An 18,048-nucleotide genomic window follows, 5' to 3' on the forward strand; every position below is an offset into this window, starting at 1 on the left:
TCACCTTCTTCCCTGGGGGCTGGCAGCATTTTGCTGAGCTGGCTGAACAGAGCCACATCTTTCACTCTGCAGACGCTGCAGGCATCCGGGGTGCTCAGAGGGGAGCACAGTGGCAACTGGGCCCCGCTGGGCATGGAAAGAGGTGCAGGCACGTGTTCTCTCGGGGGGCACCGCCTCCCCAGTTTCCCTTCACGGCCCCACTCCCTTCCCCCTGTGCACGCTGGACCAATGACCCTGAAGCTCAGGGTCCATTTTCCAGATGGGGAAACAGGTCCGGGCGGTGAATGCCCCCTGCACCCCCAATGAGAGTCGAATTAGACTGCTGACACTGGCCCCAATCCAGAGACTTGTTCCCCTGCCCCCCCCACAGCCCTGTGCTCATGATTCCGTTCCGGGGAGCTGAGACGCGCCGCCCATGGGGATCGCGGGGATCCCTGCCCGCTTGTCTGCGGCGGTGAGAGGTGTTAGGGCTTCCCTTCGGGTGGGCGAAAATATCTATTTACCCTGCATGGAGCAATTTCCCCAGCACACCCCTAACTAGTAAATGGTTGCCCTGCCTGTCTGCAGGAAGACGCCCACTGAGACGGAGCCACGAGCGGGAACGGCACATTTAAGCAGCCTCGCCCGTCACACACACGCAAGTCACCCCGAGGGCCAGGAGCCGGGTGGGGTCTGTCCTGTGCAGCCTGGTGAGGCTCGGGTCCCGGGAGGGCCGTGCTGGACCCAGGTGAGGGTGCGCCCCACCGTGGGCAGCAGGGAGTTTCCGCGGGACCTGCCCAGCCATGCGGGGGTGCCCTGGGAGACTGTGGCGTGGACTGGATCCCACCAGGGGGCCTTCATCCTGGGCACGCAGAGCTGTTCCGTGGAGGGTCTTCACAGATGAGGGGTGCAGAGCCGGCGTGAGCCCACAGGGATGTAATGGGGGGGAGGGAGGAGACAGCCCCCCACTCAACCCTTGCTGCCGCCAATGCTGACCACGGTGGGGCCCGCGGGGCTCTGACCCCGGCCGGCTGGGCACCGGGGGGCGGGCTCTTGCAGCTTGGAGAGGATCTTGGGCAGGGGCTGCAGGTCCCACTCGCCCTGCAAGGAAGGGAGCAGGAGGTAAACTGAGGCTGGGGGAGAAAGGGGGTACCATCTCCCCAACACCTCTTGGGTCTTGCCCACAAACTTGCCTTGTCCCAGACCAAACCCACCCTCGGCTTGCTACTTGAGGGCCTCCCCGGGAGTCCCTCCTGGTCCCGACTGCCCATGCGCCCCTTGATTTAGTCATCACCCACCAGCGCAGGCAGAGACCCCGCCTGCAGGCTGAACACCAGCCACTTCTCCCCGACGGGCTGCAGACGCCCCGTTACCATCCCTGCCAGCCACCGCCCCACGCCGCCCGCGCAGGCGAGACAGCCCCCGGCCTCACGCTGGCAGTGTTGATTTAGCAACTAGCTTGGCTCCCGGTGCTCCCAGTTAGGGCCGGCGACGGATCTGCGGGCTGCTGAGCCTAACTCTGGCCAGCCCTGGCCGCCACCCGCAGCTCTCCGGGGAGTGAGAGGCCGGGAGTCTGGGTCTGAGGCAGGAAGGGGAGCGGCTGGGTTGGGCTGCGTGGTGCTCCCCCCACCATTAGGCTCTCGGGACTGTGGGAGCCCGGGAGAGGCCCGCGCCCCGTCCCATCTGCAGGCCTTTGTCACTTCCCCGGCCCTGGAAGGGAGCCCTGGCACCCCGCGCTGGGGCCCCCCCGCAGAGCTGGGCCCGGCAGCCGGACTGACCTGGAAGCGGACGGCCGAGGACTTGTTGCAGTGCATGGAGATGGGGGCGAAGCCGTACAGGGCCTGCAGCGTGGCGCGGCTGAAGGAGTTCCAGGGCACCGCCGCGAACTGCTCGGGCACGGAGGCCTGGGGGCAGGTGCAGACCTCCTCGCTGTTGAACCTGGGTGGGGCGGGAAGAGCCCAGGCTGGGGTGCCGCGGGAAGGAGAGGGGAGCCCAGCAGGGTGGGGTCCCCAGGGTGCCTTGGGGACCACTCCCCACCCAGGCCCCGCCACCACTCCCCCGGCTAACAGGCTCCACCTCTCACGCCCCTCGGATGGGTGGGGAAGGGTCTCGGGGCTGACGTGAGGGGCTTCTCAAGCGCAGCGGGAATCGATCGTGGCCTCGACAACCGTCCCCAGCTGGGAGAGGCCTGGCAGGCGTGTGCCCAAGCCCTGCTCCCAGCGCCCGGCGGCCTGGGACCATCACCTGTTGACCATGTGGAAATACTTCTGCAGGTAGCCGGCGTCCACGGCGCTCTTGCAGAGCTCCAGCTGCGTCTGGGGGTAGTAGTGCACGTAGTTGACGCACATCTCCTCCAGGATGCCAAAGCCCCCCTGCGGGAGAGGGCAGTCAGGGCCCGCCCGCCTGCAGGCCGCTGTCCTCCGTCCTTTCATGGAAGGCCTGGTGCTGGCCCCGGGGTCCGAGTCCCTGCCCAGAGAGCGTGAGTGCTCCCTGCCTGGCTGAGGTCCCGGCCCATATCGCTGTCCTCTTGCCCCGTCCTTCCTGGGCTTGGCTCTGGGAGGACGGATGCCCAGGCCACCTTAGAAGCCCCCAGGGCAGCCCCAGGCTCTCACAGGGCAGGAGAGGGGAGCAGGTGGTCTCGGAGCCCCACGGGAGTGGGGGGCTATAAGCCTTAGGGTTCCCTGCTCCTGAGCGGGTGCATGGGGAGCCTAGACTGCAGGAAGGGGGGGGGTGGGGAGGAGGAGAGGGCAATATGAGGGGGGAGGGGAGGACAGCCAGGAGCGGGGAGCAGGAGGCCGGCTGAGGAGCAGAGGTGGGGAGACCAGAGCTCCGGGCGGGCAGGCGCTCAGGGAGAGACGGCCCCTCTGATCCCAGCAGGCACTGTCCCCGGGGGGTGGTTCTGCTGGAGAGAGGTGTGAGGGAGGTGGGTGGTCTTTGCTACTCCCTGGTGGGACAAAAGGATGAGAACTCTGCTGCTGGGGGGCGGGGGTGGCTCGGACTAAGGGGTCCTCTTCAAAGTGGAATCCCCCACCATGGATCTGTCTGGCTTCTGGCGCAACTGTGCCTCCCGCGCTGACACCTCATCCCCAGGGCGGGTGGTCTGCTGCTTTCATCACCCCGACCCGGCTCACACCTGGAAGATGCCCTCCCAGCAAGAGCCTGTCCTTGCGCTGGGCAGGGTCACACTTCAAAGGCCCCTCTCAGGATCTGCAGGGTGGGAAGCCCCTCACCAGGGGTGTCAGGGCAGGAAGCTCAGTGGGACCCTCTCCAGGGGGCTCCCATCTGCCCTCCTCTTTGGTCTGCCCTGTGGGGGAGGTGGGGGAGGGGCAGGCCCCACAGCCCCAGTCCCGGAGGCCTTAGCGCCTGCTGGCCTAGGGGCGGGTCTCCCCTTCACTGCTGGAGGCCTGGCCCTCCTGGGTCCCGGTGGGCCCACCTGCAGGAAGGGGTGGGCCTGCCTGGGCCCTTCCCCTGCAGGGGCTTGCTCCTGCGTCCACCTTGCTGAGTGCTCCCCATCACCGGACGGGTGCCCCTGCACGCCCTGGGGGGTCTCCTCGCTGCCTGGCGGCCCCTGAGCATGCGCAGGGTGCATGCACCTCGTCGGCCTTCTGTGGGCCGCTGCTGCCCCTCTGTGCTGGGACCTCCTCGAGATACAATGAAGGGGCCCTGGGGCCCAGGCGGGGCCATATGCCCACAAAGCTCGCCTGCTCCGTTTTGTGGTCTTGGACCCAGAGTGGTTCTTGGGGCCAAATCCACAGGGAGGGAGGAAGCGTGGGTGGGAGCAGGCGGGGCGGTCCTGGGCTAGTCCTGGCCTCGGCTGTGTGACCCCAGCAAGGGCTTTCCCTCTCTGAGCTGCCACTTCTCACTTGAGAAAATACAGGCCAAGATTCCCACCTTGGCACTGTGGTCCGGGTGAGCTAGCTGGGCCGAGCCGGACAGCCTGAGGCCGGGAGCAGCTGGGCGCGGGGAGGGAAGCCACCCCCACCCCAGTTTTCAAAAACTGAGATGAGCAACTCGATCCTCAGACACAGAGTGATAGCAGAATCGAGCTCGACCCTGCAGACGGGGGTGGGGCCGACCCCAGCCAGCCAGGGGCACCTACAGGACGGCCCTAGGGGCTGCCCAGCAGGGGCCCACCTCAGGGCCCTCCGTCCCCAGGTCAGCCCCGGTCTGTGCCGCTGTGGGCATAACCAGTGGTGGCTGTCACCCTCGGGGGAGCCCAGCTGGTGGCCCCCCATCAACCTTGGGTTCGCAGGTGCCGCCTGCCCACCCTGAGAGGCCTTCTCCGGGCAGCTCTCCCCTCTCCAGCGGCCACGGCCCAGCCTGCGCCTTACGAGAGTAAATCGCGCACCTGGGTTGTTGGGAAAGCTTCTCCTCTGGGCATCCTGCAGGCCCCGCGGCCCCACACGCCCTCCCACAGCCCACCTGAGGCCGCCCACCGCCTGCTCTCGTCCTGGTCACTTTCGTGCAGCTGCCCACAGGCCCCTGCTCCGGGGCCTCCTCTGTCGCTCTTGTCCTGCCCTAGAGTGTGAGAGCGAACGAGTGCCCCAGGCCCCCAAGATCTGCTGGTGCTGCCATCCCAGACCACACCCTGAGGATGAGAGAGTGGGGGGCACCCAGCCTACCGCAGCCCAGTGCTCTGGAGCCATTAAGACGACTGGAGTAGAAGCCCGCATCGGCCCCCCGGGCCGCCCGTGCCGTGGGGTGGAGGGGCGGGGACTCACCACCGTGGCCAGCTTCCGGTCCCCCGTGTTGTAGGTGCAGGAAGTGATGAGCACGTCGCCCTGGGGAGCCGAGACGCAGGCCCTCAGCGCTGCCGGCCAGGGCGTGGCCTCAGGGTGCAGCCAGGCCCTGAGCACAGGGGCCCCGTGGGGGTCCGTCCCGGCCTGCGGAGCCTGGCAGGGACTTTGGCCCCATGTGAGGGTCGGACCTGAGTGTCCCCAGGGGCTGGCTGCCCGATCCAGGGAGCCCTGGTCCGTAGAGAGGCCCCTGCTGCCGGGCAGGCTGGCAGTCGGGCCCCGGCCCCAGGGTGGACGTGGGTAGGCCCACCTGACCGGGGTGCACAGGCCCCCCAGGCAAACCTCCTGGGCCTCAGGGCTCCTCACACTCTGAGGGTCCGTGATCTGTTGATCCCGCCCCCTCCAGAGTGTCCTGCGTCCCAGGGAGATGCAGCCTTGGCCCGAGCTCTGTCTGCCCTCTGGGGCGGCCACTCACCGGGTAGACAGACACGACCTTCTTCAGCATGCGGATCTCCTGGGTGGGCAGAGGGGGCGTCAGGGCATGCACACCCCACTCCCAGTGCCCGCCCCTGCCAGCCCTCAGGGGATGCAGGCTAGCCCCAGTGCCCCTGGGAAGGCCAGGGCTGCTGTTGGCCTCCAGCCAGGGGTGGGGTCAGAGCAGTGGGTGGCTGGCCAAGGACAGATGTACCCCGGAGTCCCCCATGGATTCAACACTGAGCGAGGAGTCTCGGGCTGGGGGAGCCCCACGGGGCAGGGCGGCCGTCTACCTGGAAGTGGGGGCTGTAGTGGTCGTCCCTGTTCACGATCTCCACCTCCCGGCCGGCCCGGGCCAGCACCGTCACCACCTTCCTGCCCGTCAGGTGAGTGTGGAGCTGGGAGGCGAAGATGTGGATGCCCGAGGGAGGCAGGGCCTGCAGGACAGGGGCAGGGTAAGGGCCCCGCCATGTGGATGCTCCGAGGACGCCCCTACCCTGGCTGCCAGCACTGACACGGGCCACGCTGTGGTGCCAGGTCTGGTCTTGCCCCCATCTGAGCACTGAGGAGCTGCGGGCGCCCTAAGCTCACATGAGGGCCCCTGTCCGGGCACACCGGGGCCTGGACGCCCAGAGGTCCAGTTGGTGCAGATGCCCCTGCTTGGGGCTGCCCTTGAGCTCTGAGGGCTGGTCTCTCATTGGACAGGCCTGTGGGTAACCCTGTGGGCAGGGCCTGCTGGGTGGGCCCCACCTGGCCTCCCACCCTGCAGCGACAGTCCTACACGGCTGGGATCCGGGTGAGGCTGAGGAGCACCCTGGGCACAGAATTGGGGGCGTGACTGCCACCCCCCGGCAGCCAGGCCCCCACTGTCTGCTCCAGAGTCTGGGTCCACTGGTGCAGCCTCTGCCCACTCATCTGGGACAGGCTCCCTTGTGCTTAGCACCCCGCGGGCCCTGCCAGGACACTGGGCAGCATCGAAAGGCAAACCGGCGACCCCTCTGCGTAACTGTCTTTACCAACACTGCTCATTCCCGCGAACAAGGCGTGTCCCCGGGGGGAGGCGGGAGGGCTGGGCGAGGGTGCCCTCTCCAGCGGTGGCCCTGCCTTCTCGTGGGGTATGGGTGCCAGCCCGGGGGGCTCCTGCTGCGCCAGGAAAGGGCAGGGGCGCCGGCCGCAGCCACTCACCAGCTGGGTGCACTTGTCCGAGCAGTAGCCAGACAGCACGAAGGCGTCCTCCCGCGGGGGGATGGCCATCACGGGCGTGTACACCAGCCCCAGCTCCATGATGCCCGCGTCGAAGCGCCGCAGCTGGCTGGTGTAGTAGAGGCGGATGCCGGAGGAGTCGCGCCGGCCTGGGAGCAGGCACAGAGGTGAGCGGGGCCCCGGCGGCCCCACCGGGTCGGGGGCAGTCACCCCACCCCCGTGGTGTGGACCAAGCGCTGCCTTCCCCCCACGCCGCCGACACTGGCCGGCCGCCGCCCGCGTGGAAGGAGCCGCTGTTCCCAGGAAGGCCCAGTGGCCGCTGAGTGGGGGCCTCAGGAAACGCCCTGGCAGGATCGTGGGCCCCTGAAGCAGGGCTGGCATGCAGGGTGCCCTCCCTGGCTCACACCATCCCAGCCCCACCAGGTCAGCCGTGCGCTGTGTGCTCTCAGGCAGGTCGCCCTCCCTCTCTGGGCCTTAGCTCAAAGGCAAGGGCGTCTTCCAAAGGAGAATTTGATGACTTAGTCCGTCACTGTCCGGCCATGCCTGCCGTCCTCCTGGCACTTGGCTGATTAGAGGGTCCACTAAGCTCCCAGATGGCCATAAGAAGCCAATGGCCTGGGGTCCAGGGAGGCTGGCACCCACAGGCACATCCACGCAGCCACAGGGCCTCCAGGAGCCCCTCCCCTGCCTGCCCAGCCTGGAGTCCAGGGAGCTGAGACCTTGAGCCTGAGGGCAGCGCCCTGGGCTGGCCCCAGGAAGATGGGGGAGGGCCGCGTGGGGCCCAAACCCTCAGAATGGACAGTAGATTGGGAGAGGGGCTGGAGCGTCGTGAAGAATTATCACCCCCAATTTACAGATGAGGAAACTGAGGCTCTGAGGCCGCATTGAACGCCCTGCCGAGAAGCAGGTCTGGAGCGGCCCCGGGAGCCCCGCCAGGGGTGGGCAGGCTGCGTCTCCCCGCACCTTCGCTCCCAAGGGGAACCAAGAACGGGGCTCCTGCCTCTGCCTCTCCTCCTTCCCCCTGCTCCCCCGCCCCCCAGTTCATCCAAACTCAGCTTGTGTATCTCTGGGTTGATTGCATCAGAGGATAATAATAAAAAGGGAGATGCAATTGGTTAAAATTCACATCGGGATTAAATAATGAAATAATGGCAGGATTTTGATATTTATAGAAAAGCAGCCCATCTCCCGCTTGGGGAAGTGACAGGAGCATCTTTATATTTGGCAAAGGATCCATAAATACAACCCGATAATCGGGGAGAGACAGACTGCCCAGCACTTAAGGAGTTTTCAAAAATCCATTTGCCTTCAGGTTTTAAATGAGCAATAAATCCCGGGGCTGCCGAGGCCCTCGCTGACTGATGCCCGCCCGCGCGCATGGATCATGCCCCCGTGACAGGTTCTCGTTACACTCCCGCAGGAGCAACGCCGGGGCCACGTCCAGTTGGAAGACCACATGCTCAAGCCTCGGCGCGGCTGTGAGAGGCCAGCAGGCCGGCAGGCTGTGGGCAGCCCCCGGGGTGCGCTGCGGGGAGCCCCAGCTGGGCCAGCCCGGGGCTCGGGTCCTTACCTCGCTGGCTGCTGCTGGCCCTCGGCTCACGCAAATCAAAAATGAGTCTTGAAAGAAAGAGTGAGAGGCGGACTGTGTGGCCACCAGGAGCGGGGGGTGCCGGTGCCTCTGATCCAGCGGCAGGTGGGGTCGCGCTCGGGGTGACCCAGCAGCTCGCCATGGCCTGGCCCCCTACCCCTGCCCTGCAGTCGGCCTGGACTCCCAGCGTGGCCAGAACACGCTCTCTGTTCGCCCCGCCCTTGCCTGGGCAACTTGTCCCTCCATCTGGAAGGCGCCACCTGGCAGTTTCCTTGTCAAAACCCCCTCGTCCTCACTGCCCAGGTCTGATGCCCCACGAGAGCGCCCGTCTGCGTGGATGTTCCCTTTTGTATTTTCTTAGATTTGCTCGCGTCCCTGTCCTATACCTGGACTCTTCCCACTCTGTGTGTGTGCGTGTGCGTGCACATTGTATACACATGTACACGGGTGTGTGTGTTGTGTGCATGTGTGTGCACTGCACACATGTGGATGTGTGTACATGGATGCGTGCATGGATGTGTGCATGATATGCACATGTATATGGGCGTGCATGCCTGTATGCACATGTGCACATATGCATCTTGCACGTGGTGCATGTGTGTTTACGTGTGTGTGCACATGTATGGGTGCATGGGAAGGTGCAGAGGGGCCACTGTGAGGTTTGCATCTGCTGAGTGTGAAGGTGAGTGTGGGCCACACAGCACCCACTCTACGGGCCTCCCCACCAGAGCAGGGGGCCGGCATCACTAGTCAATCTCAGCACGAATCCGGCGGCAGACATCACGGGTCGATCACAGCACTGCCCAGCTGGCCCAGGACAACCTCACAGGCCTTTCCAACGGGGCACTCCACGCCACTGCTGGAGCCCCAGTGAGAGGAGCCCAAGAGCATCCCTGACACAAAACACCCGCCGGAAAGCTCACGACACACTGCTCTGCCGTGACAGCTCTGAAAAAGCCCAGGGGCGGCCCACAGCCAGGAATGCCCCACTGAGCCAGGCTCTCCCCTCGCTCTGAGGACAGCCCCGGGGATGGGGCCGCCATGGCCAGACCATCAGGGCGAGACCACGCTGGCTCCGGAAGGGGTTCCAACTTGTGTCCTGCCGGGTGCCTGGTCCAGGCTCGGCCTCCTTGGGATGCTCCTCGTGAGGGGTCCTGGGAGCTGGCGGGCCATGGGGGAGGGACAGCTGGAGACGGAGTGGCCACCACACGCCCAGGGCCTCGGGTCTGATCTGAGCTCTCCACCGTGCGGACCCACTGCCCATGCCCCTGGCGGGAGCCTCTGCCCTGAGAGCTGCCAGCGAGCAGGCGTGGGCAGGGGGCAGGCTGCGCCTCCTCAGGCCCACCCCGCGTGCCGGCCAGGCCCCACAGGAGAGGCAGCCGCCGCTGAGGAGTCAGGCGGGGTTCAAGGGCAGGCTCGGACATGGAGACCGCCCAGAGCCAGACCCCCGCCCCACCTCCTACTTGCTTTGTACACCTGATGTCCCCCTTGGCAAAGTGGGCCCTTGGAAACCTCCACCTGCCCTCCCGGGGGGCCTGGTCGGTGCCCGTGGGGGCAGCGGGCGTATGCGGACAGTGGCGTGACCAGGCGGAGACCCCTGTGTCGGGGGCAGCAGCGAGCCCGCCCAGTGTGGCACTGCCCCCGAGAGGCCCCAGGCCCGGTAGAGCAACAGGGCAAGGGGCGTGAGACAAGGGGCTCAGAGCTGAGCGGCAACCTGGATGTGGCCAAGGCCAGGGGTTTCCAGGGTGGTGGGGAAGACCCGGAAGCGGATTCCTGAGCCCTACCTTGGATCTCCAGGGGGTTGTGGTAGTGAACTTCCAGGCGGAGGAACCTGGAGGACCCGGCGCCCCCGAAAGCCAGGCCAGCTTCCTCCGGGTAGTAGAACGCCTGGGGGCGGACAGCGGGTATCAGGAGTCCCGGTCCTGACCCAGCTCAATGGCTGGTGTGTCAGGAAAGGGTCCCGGATGGGGTGGAGGCAGCCCCCACGGGAGGCCTGAGCTGCAGGGTGGTGCCGGGGGAGCCGACAAAGGGCCTTTCTCCCCCACAGGCAGCCCAGCTCCCGCCCACACAGCTGCCCCCGCCACGACGCCCGCCGCCAGCCCTGGTGGCCCCGAGAAGAGCAGAGCCAATGTCCAGGCATGGGGAGCTTTGGGCAGAGGCGGACCCTGGAGCACCTCCAGAACCCTTCTTGGGGCACCTCAGACAGAGCGGGGGACCAACGGGGGCCAGGGCGGGGCACGCACCTTGGCGCCCAGGGCCCAGGCGGCCAGCACGTGGCGGCAGTAGTTGAGCCGGTCGGGCTTCATCTTGGAGTCGCAGGGCCCGCTGAAGTGGGGGACGCTCTCAAACTGGGGGGCGCACTGGAAGACCTCCATGTGGTGGACCAGGGCCTCGTTGCCCGCGGTGACGATGGGCTCGTACTGCGTGAGGGCAGGGCACCCCTGAGCCCGCGCCCGCTGCCTGCTCACCCTCATGGCTCCCTGCCCTGTGACCTGGGCACTGCACACCCCTCGGGGCTGCCCCGAAACGGGGATGAGGAACCTTGTGCTGCGCCCCCACCCCAGCAGCTGCGGGTGTTGTTGTCACTCTGGTGGGTGTTTAAAGCGCTTGAGTTCTGAGCGAAGCTGCTTTGTATGGGGGGCTGGGGAGGGCGGGGGACGCCAGCCCGCCAGCCAGCCAGACGGCAGATCCGCTCCCCGGCTCGGGCTGGAAGCAGGACTGGCTGCCTTCAGTGGAGTCTGGGACTGAGGCGCAGGGGCCCCGGGGGCGGCTGGGGAGCAAGAGGGAGCAGGGGCCAGAGAACGTGGGGCTGGCCAGCGAGGACTCTGGTCCAGCGGCACTGCGGCCGGCTCTGGCAAGGGCCCGCCCTCCCGAAGGCCCAGGCGGAGGCAGAGGGCCTGGGCCCGGCCCTACCATGACGATGTGGTGCCGGGGGAAGCCGGGCGGGAGCTCGGCAACGTAGCACCAGTACGTGGTCTCCTGGGCCGGGACGAGGACGTCCGGGGCGCGGATCTCCATGGTGTGCAGCTCGGGGGGCAGCGTGGGGGTGGAGATGTCGGGCTTGAGCAGCTGCACCCGCTGCAGCCCGGTGCGCAGGCGCGCCGTGTCGATGGCCTCCAGCGAGCGGAAGGGCTCCTCCAGGATGCCGTAGACCAGGTGCACGGTGCCGTCCTGCCGGGACAGGGCGGGGGTCCGAAGGCCCCGGAGCTGGGCCCTCGGCCGCGGGGGCGGAGCAGGCCCGGCTACCCTCAGGAGGCAGGACACAGGCCGCTCGCTTTTCAGAGAAGGGGGCCCTTGGAGCTGCGCGGGCTCCGGCTGGGATTCAACCCCGGCCCCGTGGCGGGGCCTGCACCGGCCAGGGGCCTGCCGTCCCTCCCGGCACAGACTCCCGCGGGGCTCGGTGCCCACACCCAGCCGCTCCCTCCCGGGGGTGGCCGGGGCCTGTGGGGTCCTCTCTGGGCTGATCAACAGCTCGGCTGGGGGCGCCCCTGCGCCGGGGCGGACGAGGCTCTGGAGAATGACACTGTTCCTGTCGGGCCTCCGGTCCAGCGTGGACGCCACCAGCCCCCCAGAGCCATGGTCAGGCCTGCTCTGAGCCGGCGGTCACAGGCGCAGGGCGGGGGCCGGGGGGACGCTTCCCCACCGCTGCCCCAGGTGTGTGAGCCCTGTGCAGGGGTGTGGCTGGAAAGGGCTGTGTTCTGGGCGCCGGTGGGTCTGAGTGCATGTGATGCCGTGAGTGTGCAACGCTGTGTGTGTGTGCGAGGCTGTGTGTGTGAGTGCGCGTGACGCTGTGTGTGTATGAGGCTGTGTGTGTGAGTGTGTGTGTTTATACTCACGGGGCAGTGACACAGAGCGGGTCTCTCCCAAGCGCCTGTCCCCCGCCATGTGCCCCTGGGGCCCCTCCTGGTCTTGCTCTGCACGACTGCTGGGGCCCCCACCCCTTGGGCACCCACCTCGATGACGTAGTCCTTGGGGTCGCAGGTGCTGAAGGGCCTCCGGAAGAGCAGGGCCAGGCCCTCGGGGGTGCGCTGCGCCTGCAGCAGCTGGTAGTCCTGCTGGGAGTCCAGGTGGACGTGGCCCTTCCCGTCGGTCCAGGCGTCCTGCGGGCACGAGGGGCTCAGGGCGTGAGGGCCCGAGCCGCCAGGCAGAGGTCAAAGCCTGCCGCCCACAGCAGGTCCCAGGACACACCCAGCAGCTGGGGGGTGCTAGGTCTCTCCTCCCTGCAGGGCGTCACCCACTTTCTGTGTCTACCCGGACTCCGCGGAGCTGAGCATGCTCGTTGCTCCTGTCCCTGGCTCTGGAACCCAGGACCCCCCGACCAGGCAGGACTGCGGGTCTAGCTGGCCAGGCAGGCCCCCAGGCTCTGTCTTGCTAAGGAGGCACCCCCACTCCCCCATCCATCTGCAGGGGCTGTCAATGGAAGGCGCGTGGCCTGGAGACCCAGGTGGGAGGCCGCAGAGAGAGCCGGACGGCGGTCACTCTCAGACACCCACCGGGGCCCGCACGCCCTGGGCGGGGTGAGGCCTGCAGCCCTGCTCAGTCACCTCACCCTGGCCCTGTCCTAGCCCTGCACGGAGAGGAGAGACTGTGGCCCAAGGAGGAAACGGACCATTTCCTGGGGCCCTGGTGGGTGGCAGTTCTGCATGAACCCCCGCGGGACCCTCCCCTGCTCCCCTCACCCAGTGGGGCTCTGAGGCCCAGCAGCCCGGGGGCTCCGAGTCCACGGGTCCTGGGGGAGGGCAGGAGACCCTTCCCAGGACGCAGGCCTCGGTCCCCATGGGGCCTGAGACCCTGCACGCAGAGCTGAGACGTGGCCTCTCTGTTTTCTTAAGTGATCCTGCGCATGTTCCCCCTGGAGGAAAGCACCCCAGGGCGGCCCCTCTGGGGGCCTCTGCCATTGTGCTCAGGATCCATTTTAAACAGAGGCTGGAAGCCTGCTGGGGCAACCCAGCCAAAAACCGAGAGTCTGTGCACTGAACATGTTGCTCAAGCGGGCACCGGGTCTGGCATGTGCTTGCGTGGAAATGTGTTGCGCAAATGGATCCCGCGAGGTGGGGGGGGGCAGCCTGGATCCAGCTGAATCGGGGCCTGTTGCTCCTCTGGGAAGGGCTGACGGCTCAGAGCTGGGGCTACCTCGGGCTTTTACTGGGGTGAGCCACTGAGCACCCTGTAGGAGGAGGCGGAGCACCCAGCAGGCAGAGCGGGTCCCCACCAAGCATCTCCCACCTGGGGGTGCCCAGCTGCCCCCCTCCTGTGAGAGTAGTGGGCATGGCCGGGAGGGAGCTGGTGGACTCAGGGGCAGGCAGACCCCGCTCCCGGCTCCCGCCTCTCCCACAGATACGCCTGGGGCGTGTCTTCATCTCCTGTGCCTGCATTCCTGGGGGAGCTGGGGGCCCAGCTGGGGAGGAAGAAGGGGGGGTGGCTCAGGCAGGGGCTGGGGCCCCCCAGAACTCCTGTCAGCCTGTCAGGCCCCAAAGACGACTCTGGTTGGAGGGAAACTTGCTCCCTCTGGCCACCCTCTGCAGCAGGCATGGCAGTGAGTTTGGGGTGGGGTGTCAGGATCTCCTAACTGCTCCGCTCATCTCCTGGCCTGCCCCCCACCGGGGGGTGCTGCTCAGGGACCGAGTGTGCCAGCCCGGGGTCTGTGAGCACGCTGGGCGTCTGCCTGTGGGTGTGCCGAGCCCTGGGCATGGCCTGGAGCCTGGGGAGAGTGGGGAGCGTGGGGCTCACTGGCCAAGGAGGTGGCAGGACCCCACCCATCCGTTGGCCTGAGAGGCTTTCGTCTGTGGTCCTGCTCCTTGGACCCACAGGGTTGGGGATTTGGGGTGGGCCCAGTACCTGTTTTGTCTTCACATTGGCGTCACCCAGTCCCTCAAGCTTGGGACTTGGTTTGGCTGCGCGCGACTGCAGACAGAGAGGCTGCGGGAAGCTGCCTTTGCTGGGCGGAGGGAGGTGGCCAGTGAGGCCGTGGGGGCTGGAGGTGGGGGGGGCGCGGCGCAGAGTCGGGAGCACTCACCGCAAAGTAAGCGCTGTCCCCGTCAGTCCAGAGCACGACCAGGTCGGCGTTTTCCAGCTCGCCGCGGTCCGACATCCCGAACAGCACCCCGGCCTTGAGGCCCCGCACCAGCAACTGGAAGTGGACGGTCTCCTGGAGGTAGCTGACGTTCCAGGAGAGCCGCAGGGCCCCCTCCGGGTCCAGGGGGATGCTGTAGGGGAAGGGGCTCTCGGGGGGTGCAGAGCCCTGCAGCGCGGCCACCAGGATGACCAGGAAGACGGCCACCGCGGTGGCGTACATGGAGGCTGCCTCTCGCGCGCTGGGGCTGGGGACCTGCATGGCTGGCGAGCGGCCGCCCCACCTGGCCATTTATGCCCAGGCTCAGGGGTGGGTCCAGGCTGCTCCGGTAATCACATTTGTCTGGCAGGGAATCTAATTGTCCTGGTGACCCTCCCACCAGCCCGTGCCCCAGGCTAGCACTTCGCTCCTCGCTCTCCTAATGGGCCCTGGTGACATGTGGTCGTCAGGGGACCGGAGCGGAAGGAGGATTTCAGCCCCTCTGAAATGTCACCACGGGCCGAGGGCGGCTCCTCCCGCCCCAGAAGCCTCCCGGGCACCCCCACCGGGCTCCGGCCGGCCTCCGGACAGCGGCCTGGCCTCGTGGCTGCTGGCTGCCCCATGCTGGCCGGGCGGACGGAGGCCCAGGTGATTTCTGAGAGACCCTGGGTGTTGGCCCCTCCGAGGGGCTGGCCCTGCGAGCGGGCTCCGCGGTGCTGGAGGGGCACCAATTCCAGACTAAAAATAAAAGATGATCCCCAAATAGTGCTGTGTTTAGACACTCTCTCCACGGCCTGCTGTTCCCACTTTTGTCTCCTCTATTTCCCCACAGCTCCAGCTGGTGCCACGGCTGCTCCAGAAGGAGTGGGTGCAGTGTGGGGAGTGGGGGGCGCCGGGGTGCTGGCAGGGAGGGCAGGTCCCCGCGTGCACTGCTGCCGAGATGTCCTTTAGCCTAGAGCAGACCCAGCCTGAACGCGAACCTGCCCCAGTCAGCCAGCCCACAGCGAGGCGTCCCTGGCAGCCACCACAGGGCTTTTGCACGACATGTTGAGCCTCACAGCCCCGCCAGCCTGGCTTCAAGTCCCACGCAGCCACTGCTGCTTGTCCAGGGGGCAGCTCAGAGAAGAGGCTCACATGCCTTGCCCAGCTGGAGAGGAAGAGCCAGGTCAGTGAGGGGTGGGGAGGCCCCAAGCTGGGGCCCAGGGTTGGGGTCCAGCCCTGGGGTGGAATGTCACCCCGGACGGAGTGACCTCGGCGGCGACTGCCCCTCTGCCTCCTCCCCTACCCTGGTGGCCTTGGCGCTCCGGGGAGGGGTGTGTGCAGAGCTTAGTAAACAGCGGCGCTGTGTACACATGTTTATTTTTAACAGGATTCAAAACACATTCCTTGCTCCAGCTCAGAACCGCGCTGAGCACCGGCCTCCCCTCAGTGTTTAAAAAAACGATTCAGCTGATTTCAGAAATAACAGTGACCGAGTCCCGGTAATTAGCGGGGTCGAAGCTGTGTCCACGCCCAGCCCTTCGCCGGCTCGGCTCTGCCTGCCTTGCCAGGCTGGCCTGGGACTGGCCTCAGTCACTGAGGATGCCTCAGAGAGAATAAGCAGTGCCCCAGGGCGCACAGCGCCCCACCGGGGCAGGCACCGTGACCAGGCGAGGACCCCAACGTGTGCCCTTAAGCAGACGGTGCCGCACTGGGCGGAAGCCAATGTTGGGGATGTGCCCCCAAGCCCGCAGGAGGGGTTCTGGGTGCAAGCAGGACAGGGAGGGGTAGAGGCCGGGTCTGGGGCGGTTCACGGTTCCGAAGCCACCACTCCGCCCTCGGGAAGCAGCCCTCGGCCCCCCTCCTGCTGCTGAGCGCTCACGCAGCGGGCTGCAGGCCTGCCCGCCCGGCCCTGCCCCAGGGTGAGCTGCCCTCCAAAGGCAGGGGGTGGGTGGGGGTGGGGGTGGCATCCGGGGCATCACGCCACCCTGTCAGGAAATAAACACTGTTCGCTGCTCCAGGCCTGGCTCTCCTCCAAGACGCTTCGACGGCTGACCTCATTTGGAACCAATTTCAGCGTTTTAATAAGCCCTTTGCCTCTGCGCGTCTCCGACGCTGTCATCCTCTGTGGCTCTCATCCCCACCGTCTCTGCCACGTGAGGCCGGCTCCTCCGGCAGCTGCTCCCCGGGGCCTAGACTGAGCGCGGCTGGACGGCAGTGCTCTGGGGACAGAGCGAGACTAGCCAGGCCCTCCCGGAGACCAGGGTGGCTGTGGGCAGTGCCCCGGGGCCTGGGTGTCTGCTCCTGGCAGGACAAAGCCTGCGTCCCCAGTGTCAGGAAGCAGGTGGGGGCTGCAGAGACCTGGCCCCGCCCTCACCTCCCTTCCTGTCCTGCCCACCCTGGCTGTGGGGAGCAGGCATAAGAGGCACGGCCTCCAGGGATCTCCCCTAGGTTCGCGTGGCCCCACCCCACAGGAGAGCAGAGAGGGAGCGGGTCCCGGATCAGACAGGCTGCAGCGACTCCTCCCCGAGGCTCCTCCAGGCACACCCTGCACGGGAAGGGCACCGGCATCCGAGGTGGCTCGGGCACAGAGGGAGCGCTGTCCCTTGACGCTCAGCTCAGCATCCCCCGGAGGGACGTGGTTCTCCCGCCTCGGAGAGGCAGAGGTGGCGGGAGACGTGGCCACCTCCCCTGCTCCTGGTTTCCTGTCCCACAGGAGAGCGAGGAGCTGGCCCGGGGGCTCGGGCACGCCGGCCGCACGGCTCTCTCTCCCTCTGCTGTGAGACGAAATGAAGGCCCCAGAAGCCCCACCCAAACAAGCCCACAACAAGGCCTATCGTCTTCCAAACTTCTTTTCAATATTAAAAAAAATTTTGCTCATTATCTGTGACGCGCGTGTTGTGTCTGTTACGTAGCCCACGGCTGACCCCTTCCAGGCTCAAGGGCCAGCCTGCCGGAGCAGCTCACGCAGGTGGGCCCCCCGCCACACGCGGGACTCGCCTTCCCCACCTGAGACTCGCCCTGAGACACTCAGCGCCGCTGCCCCCGCCCCCACCCCACTGGCTCTCCGGGGACCTCGGTCCCCCAGGACTCACCGCAGCCTCCAGCTCATTTCAGTGCCAGGGCGCCCCCCTCGTGAGGCTGAGGCACAGCCAGGGCAGCCCTGGCTGCGGGGCCATCGTCACGCCCAGTCTCCCGCCCTGGCCGCTGCTAATACCTGTCCTGAATTTGGAGGGGCCCCAAGTCCCCGCTACCATTCTTGGTCTGCACCCCAAGTGGGGTCGCAGGGCCTCGTGGAGATCCCGTGTTTAATTTCTTGAAGAACCGTTGCTAGTTTTTGAAAGGGCCCCCCTGGACACCGTCCGCCACTGAATTTCCATGCCCAGTGTGAGCTTGGAGCTGTTTTGGGCGCGCATCGCTGCTGCTGTCCCCCCAGGAGCCCCGCCAGCCACATGCTGTTTATGCAACCCGCTCCCTGGTGGGAAGCCCTGCACTAGCTTTGTGGTGAAACTGGCCTGCCGCGCATGTCTGTCCTCACGCGTGTCCTGTGATGCTTTGGGGTCCATCCCCAGCACCACTGGGAGGACTGGAACAGGGGTCCCCAGGAAAAGGGGAGGTTCCGGGTCCCTGCCCCACCCAAGGGACAGCGGAGCTGAGCAGGGAGGAGGAGAAGCTGCAGGAGTCTGGGGAAGGGAGGGAGCAGGACGGGGGGCAGGAGGAGCCTGGAGGAGGAGCAGGGATCGGAGACATGAAGAAGCTGCACCTGCCTCCCAGTCCTGGACTGGTCGGAGCAGGTGTGGGGGCACGGGGGTCGGGGACAGTGGCAGCTTTCACCTCGATTTTGCTCCTTGAGTCCCAGACGTGCTGGGCCCCTCCTGCCCTGTCCTGTGGGTCCCCGCTGGGAGGGGCCTTCAGCAGCTCTCAGGCCTCAGCGGCCCCGCTTTGGACCAACCCCATCTGGCGGCCGGGCAGGCGGTTACCCACAGGGGCCGGGGTGACGGCGGTGCTGGACCTGGAGACTTTATTCTTCCCTCTCC

The 18,048-nt window shown here is 66.8% G+C and overlaps 1 protein-coding gene across 1 annotated transcript; it reads right to left on the minus strand.

Moving 5' to 3' along the window:
• Positions 1-728: 728 nt before the first annotated feature.
• DBH (dopamine beta-hydroxylase) lies at positions 729-14,314 on the minus strand (the record flags this gene model as incomplete). Its single annotated transcript, XM_084238803.1, has 12 exons — positions 729-1,080; positions 1,758-1,917; positions 2,224-2,351; positions 4,701-4,760; positions 5,191-5,229; positions 5,483-5,626; positions 6,375-6,541; positions 9,765-9,867; positions 10,224-10,400; positions 10,894-11,151; positions 11,934-12,080; positions 13,997-14,314. The coding sequence occupies 12 exons, from the start codon at positions 14,312-14,314 to the stop codon at positions 949-951; spliced, it is 1,833 nt and encodes a 610-aa protein (XP_084094929.1). The 3' UTR covers positions 729-948.
• Positions 14,315-18,048: the final 3,734 nt, after the last annotated feature.

The sequence above is a fragment of the Talpa europaea genome, assembly GCF_964194135.1.
Source record: "Talpa europaea genome assembly, chromosome: 7".
NCBI classification, from domain to species: Eukaryota; Metazoa; Chordata; class Mammalia; order Eulipotyphla; family Talpidae; genus Talpa; species Talpa europaea.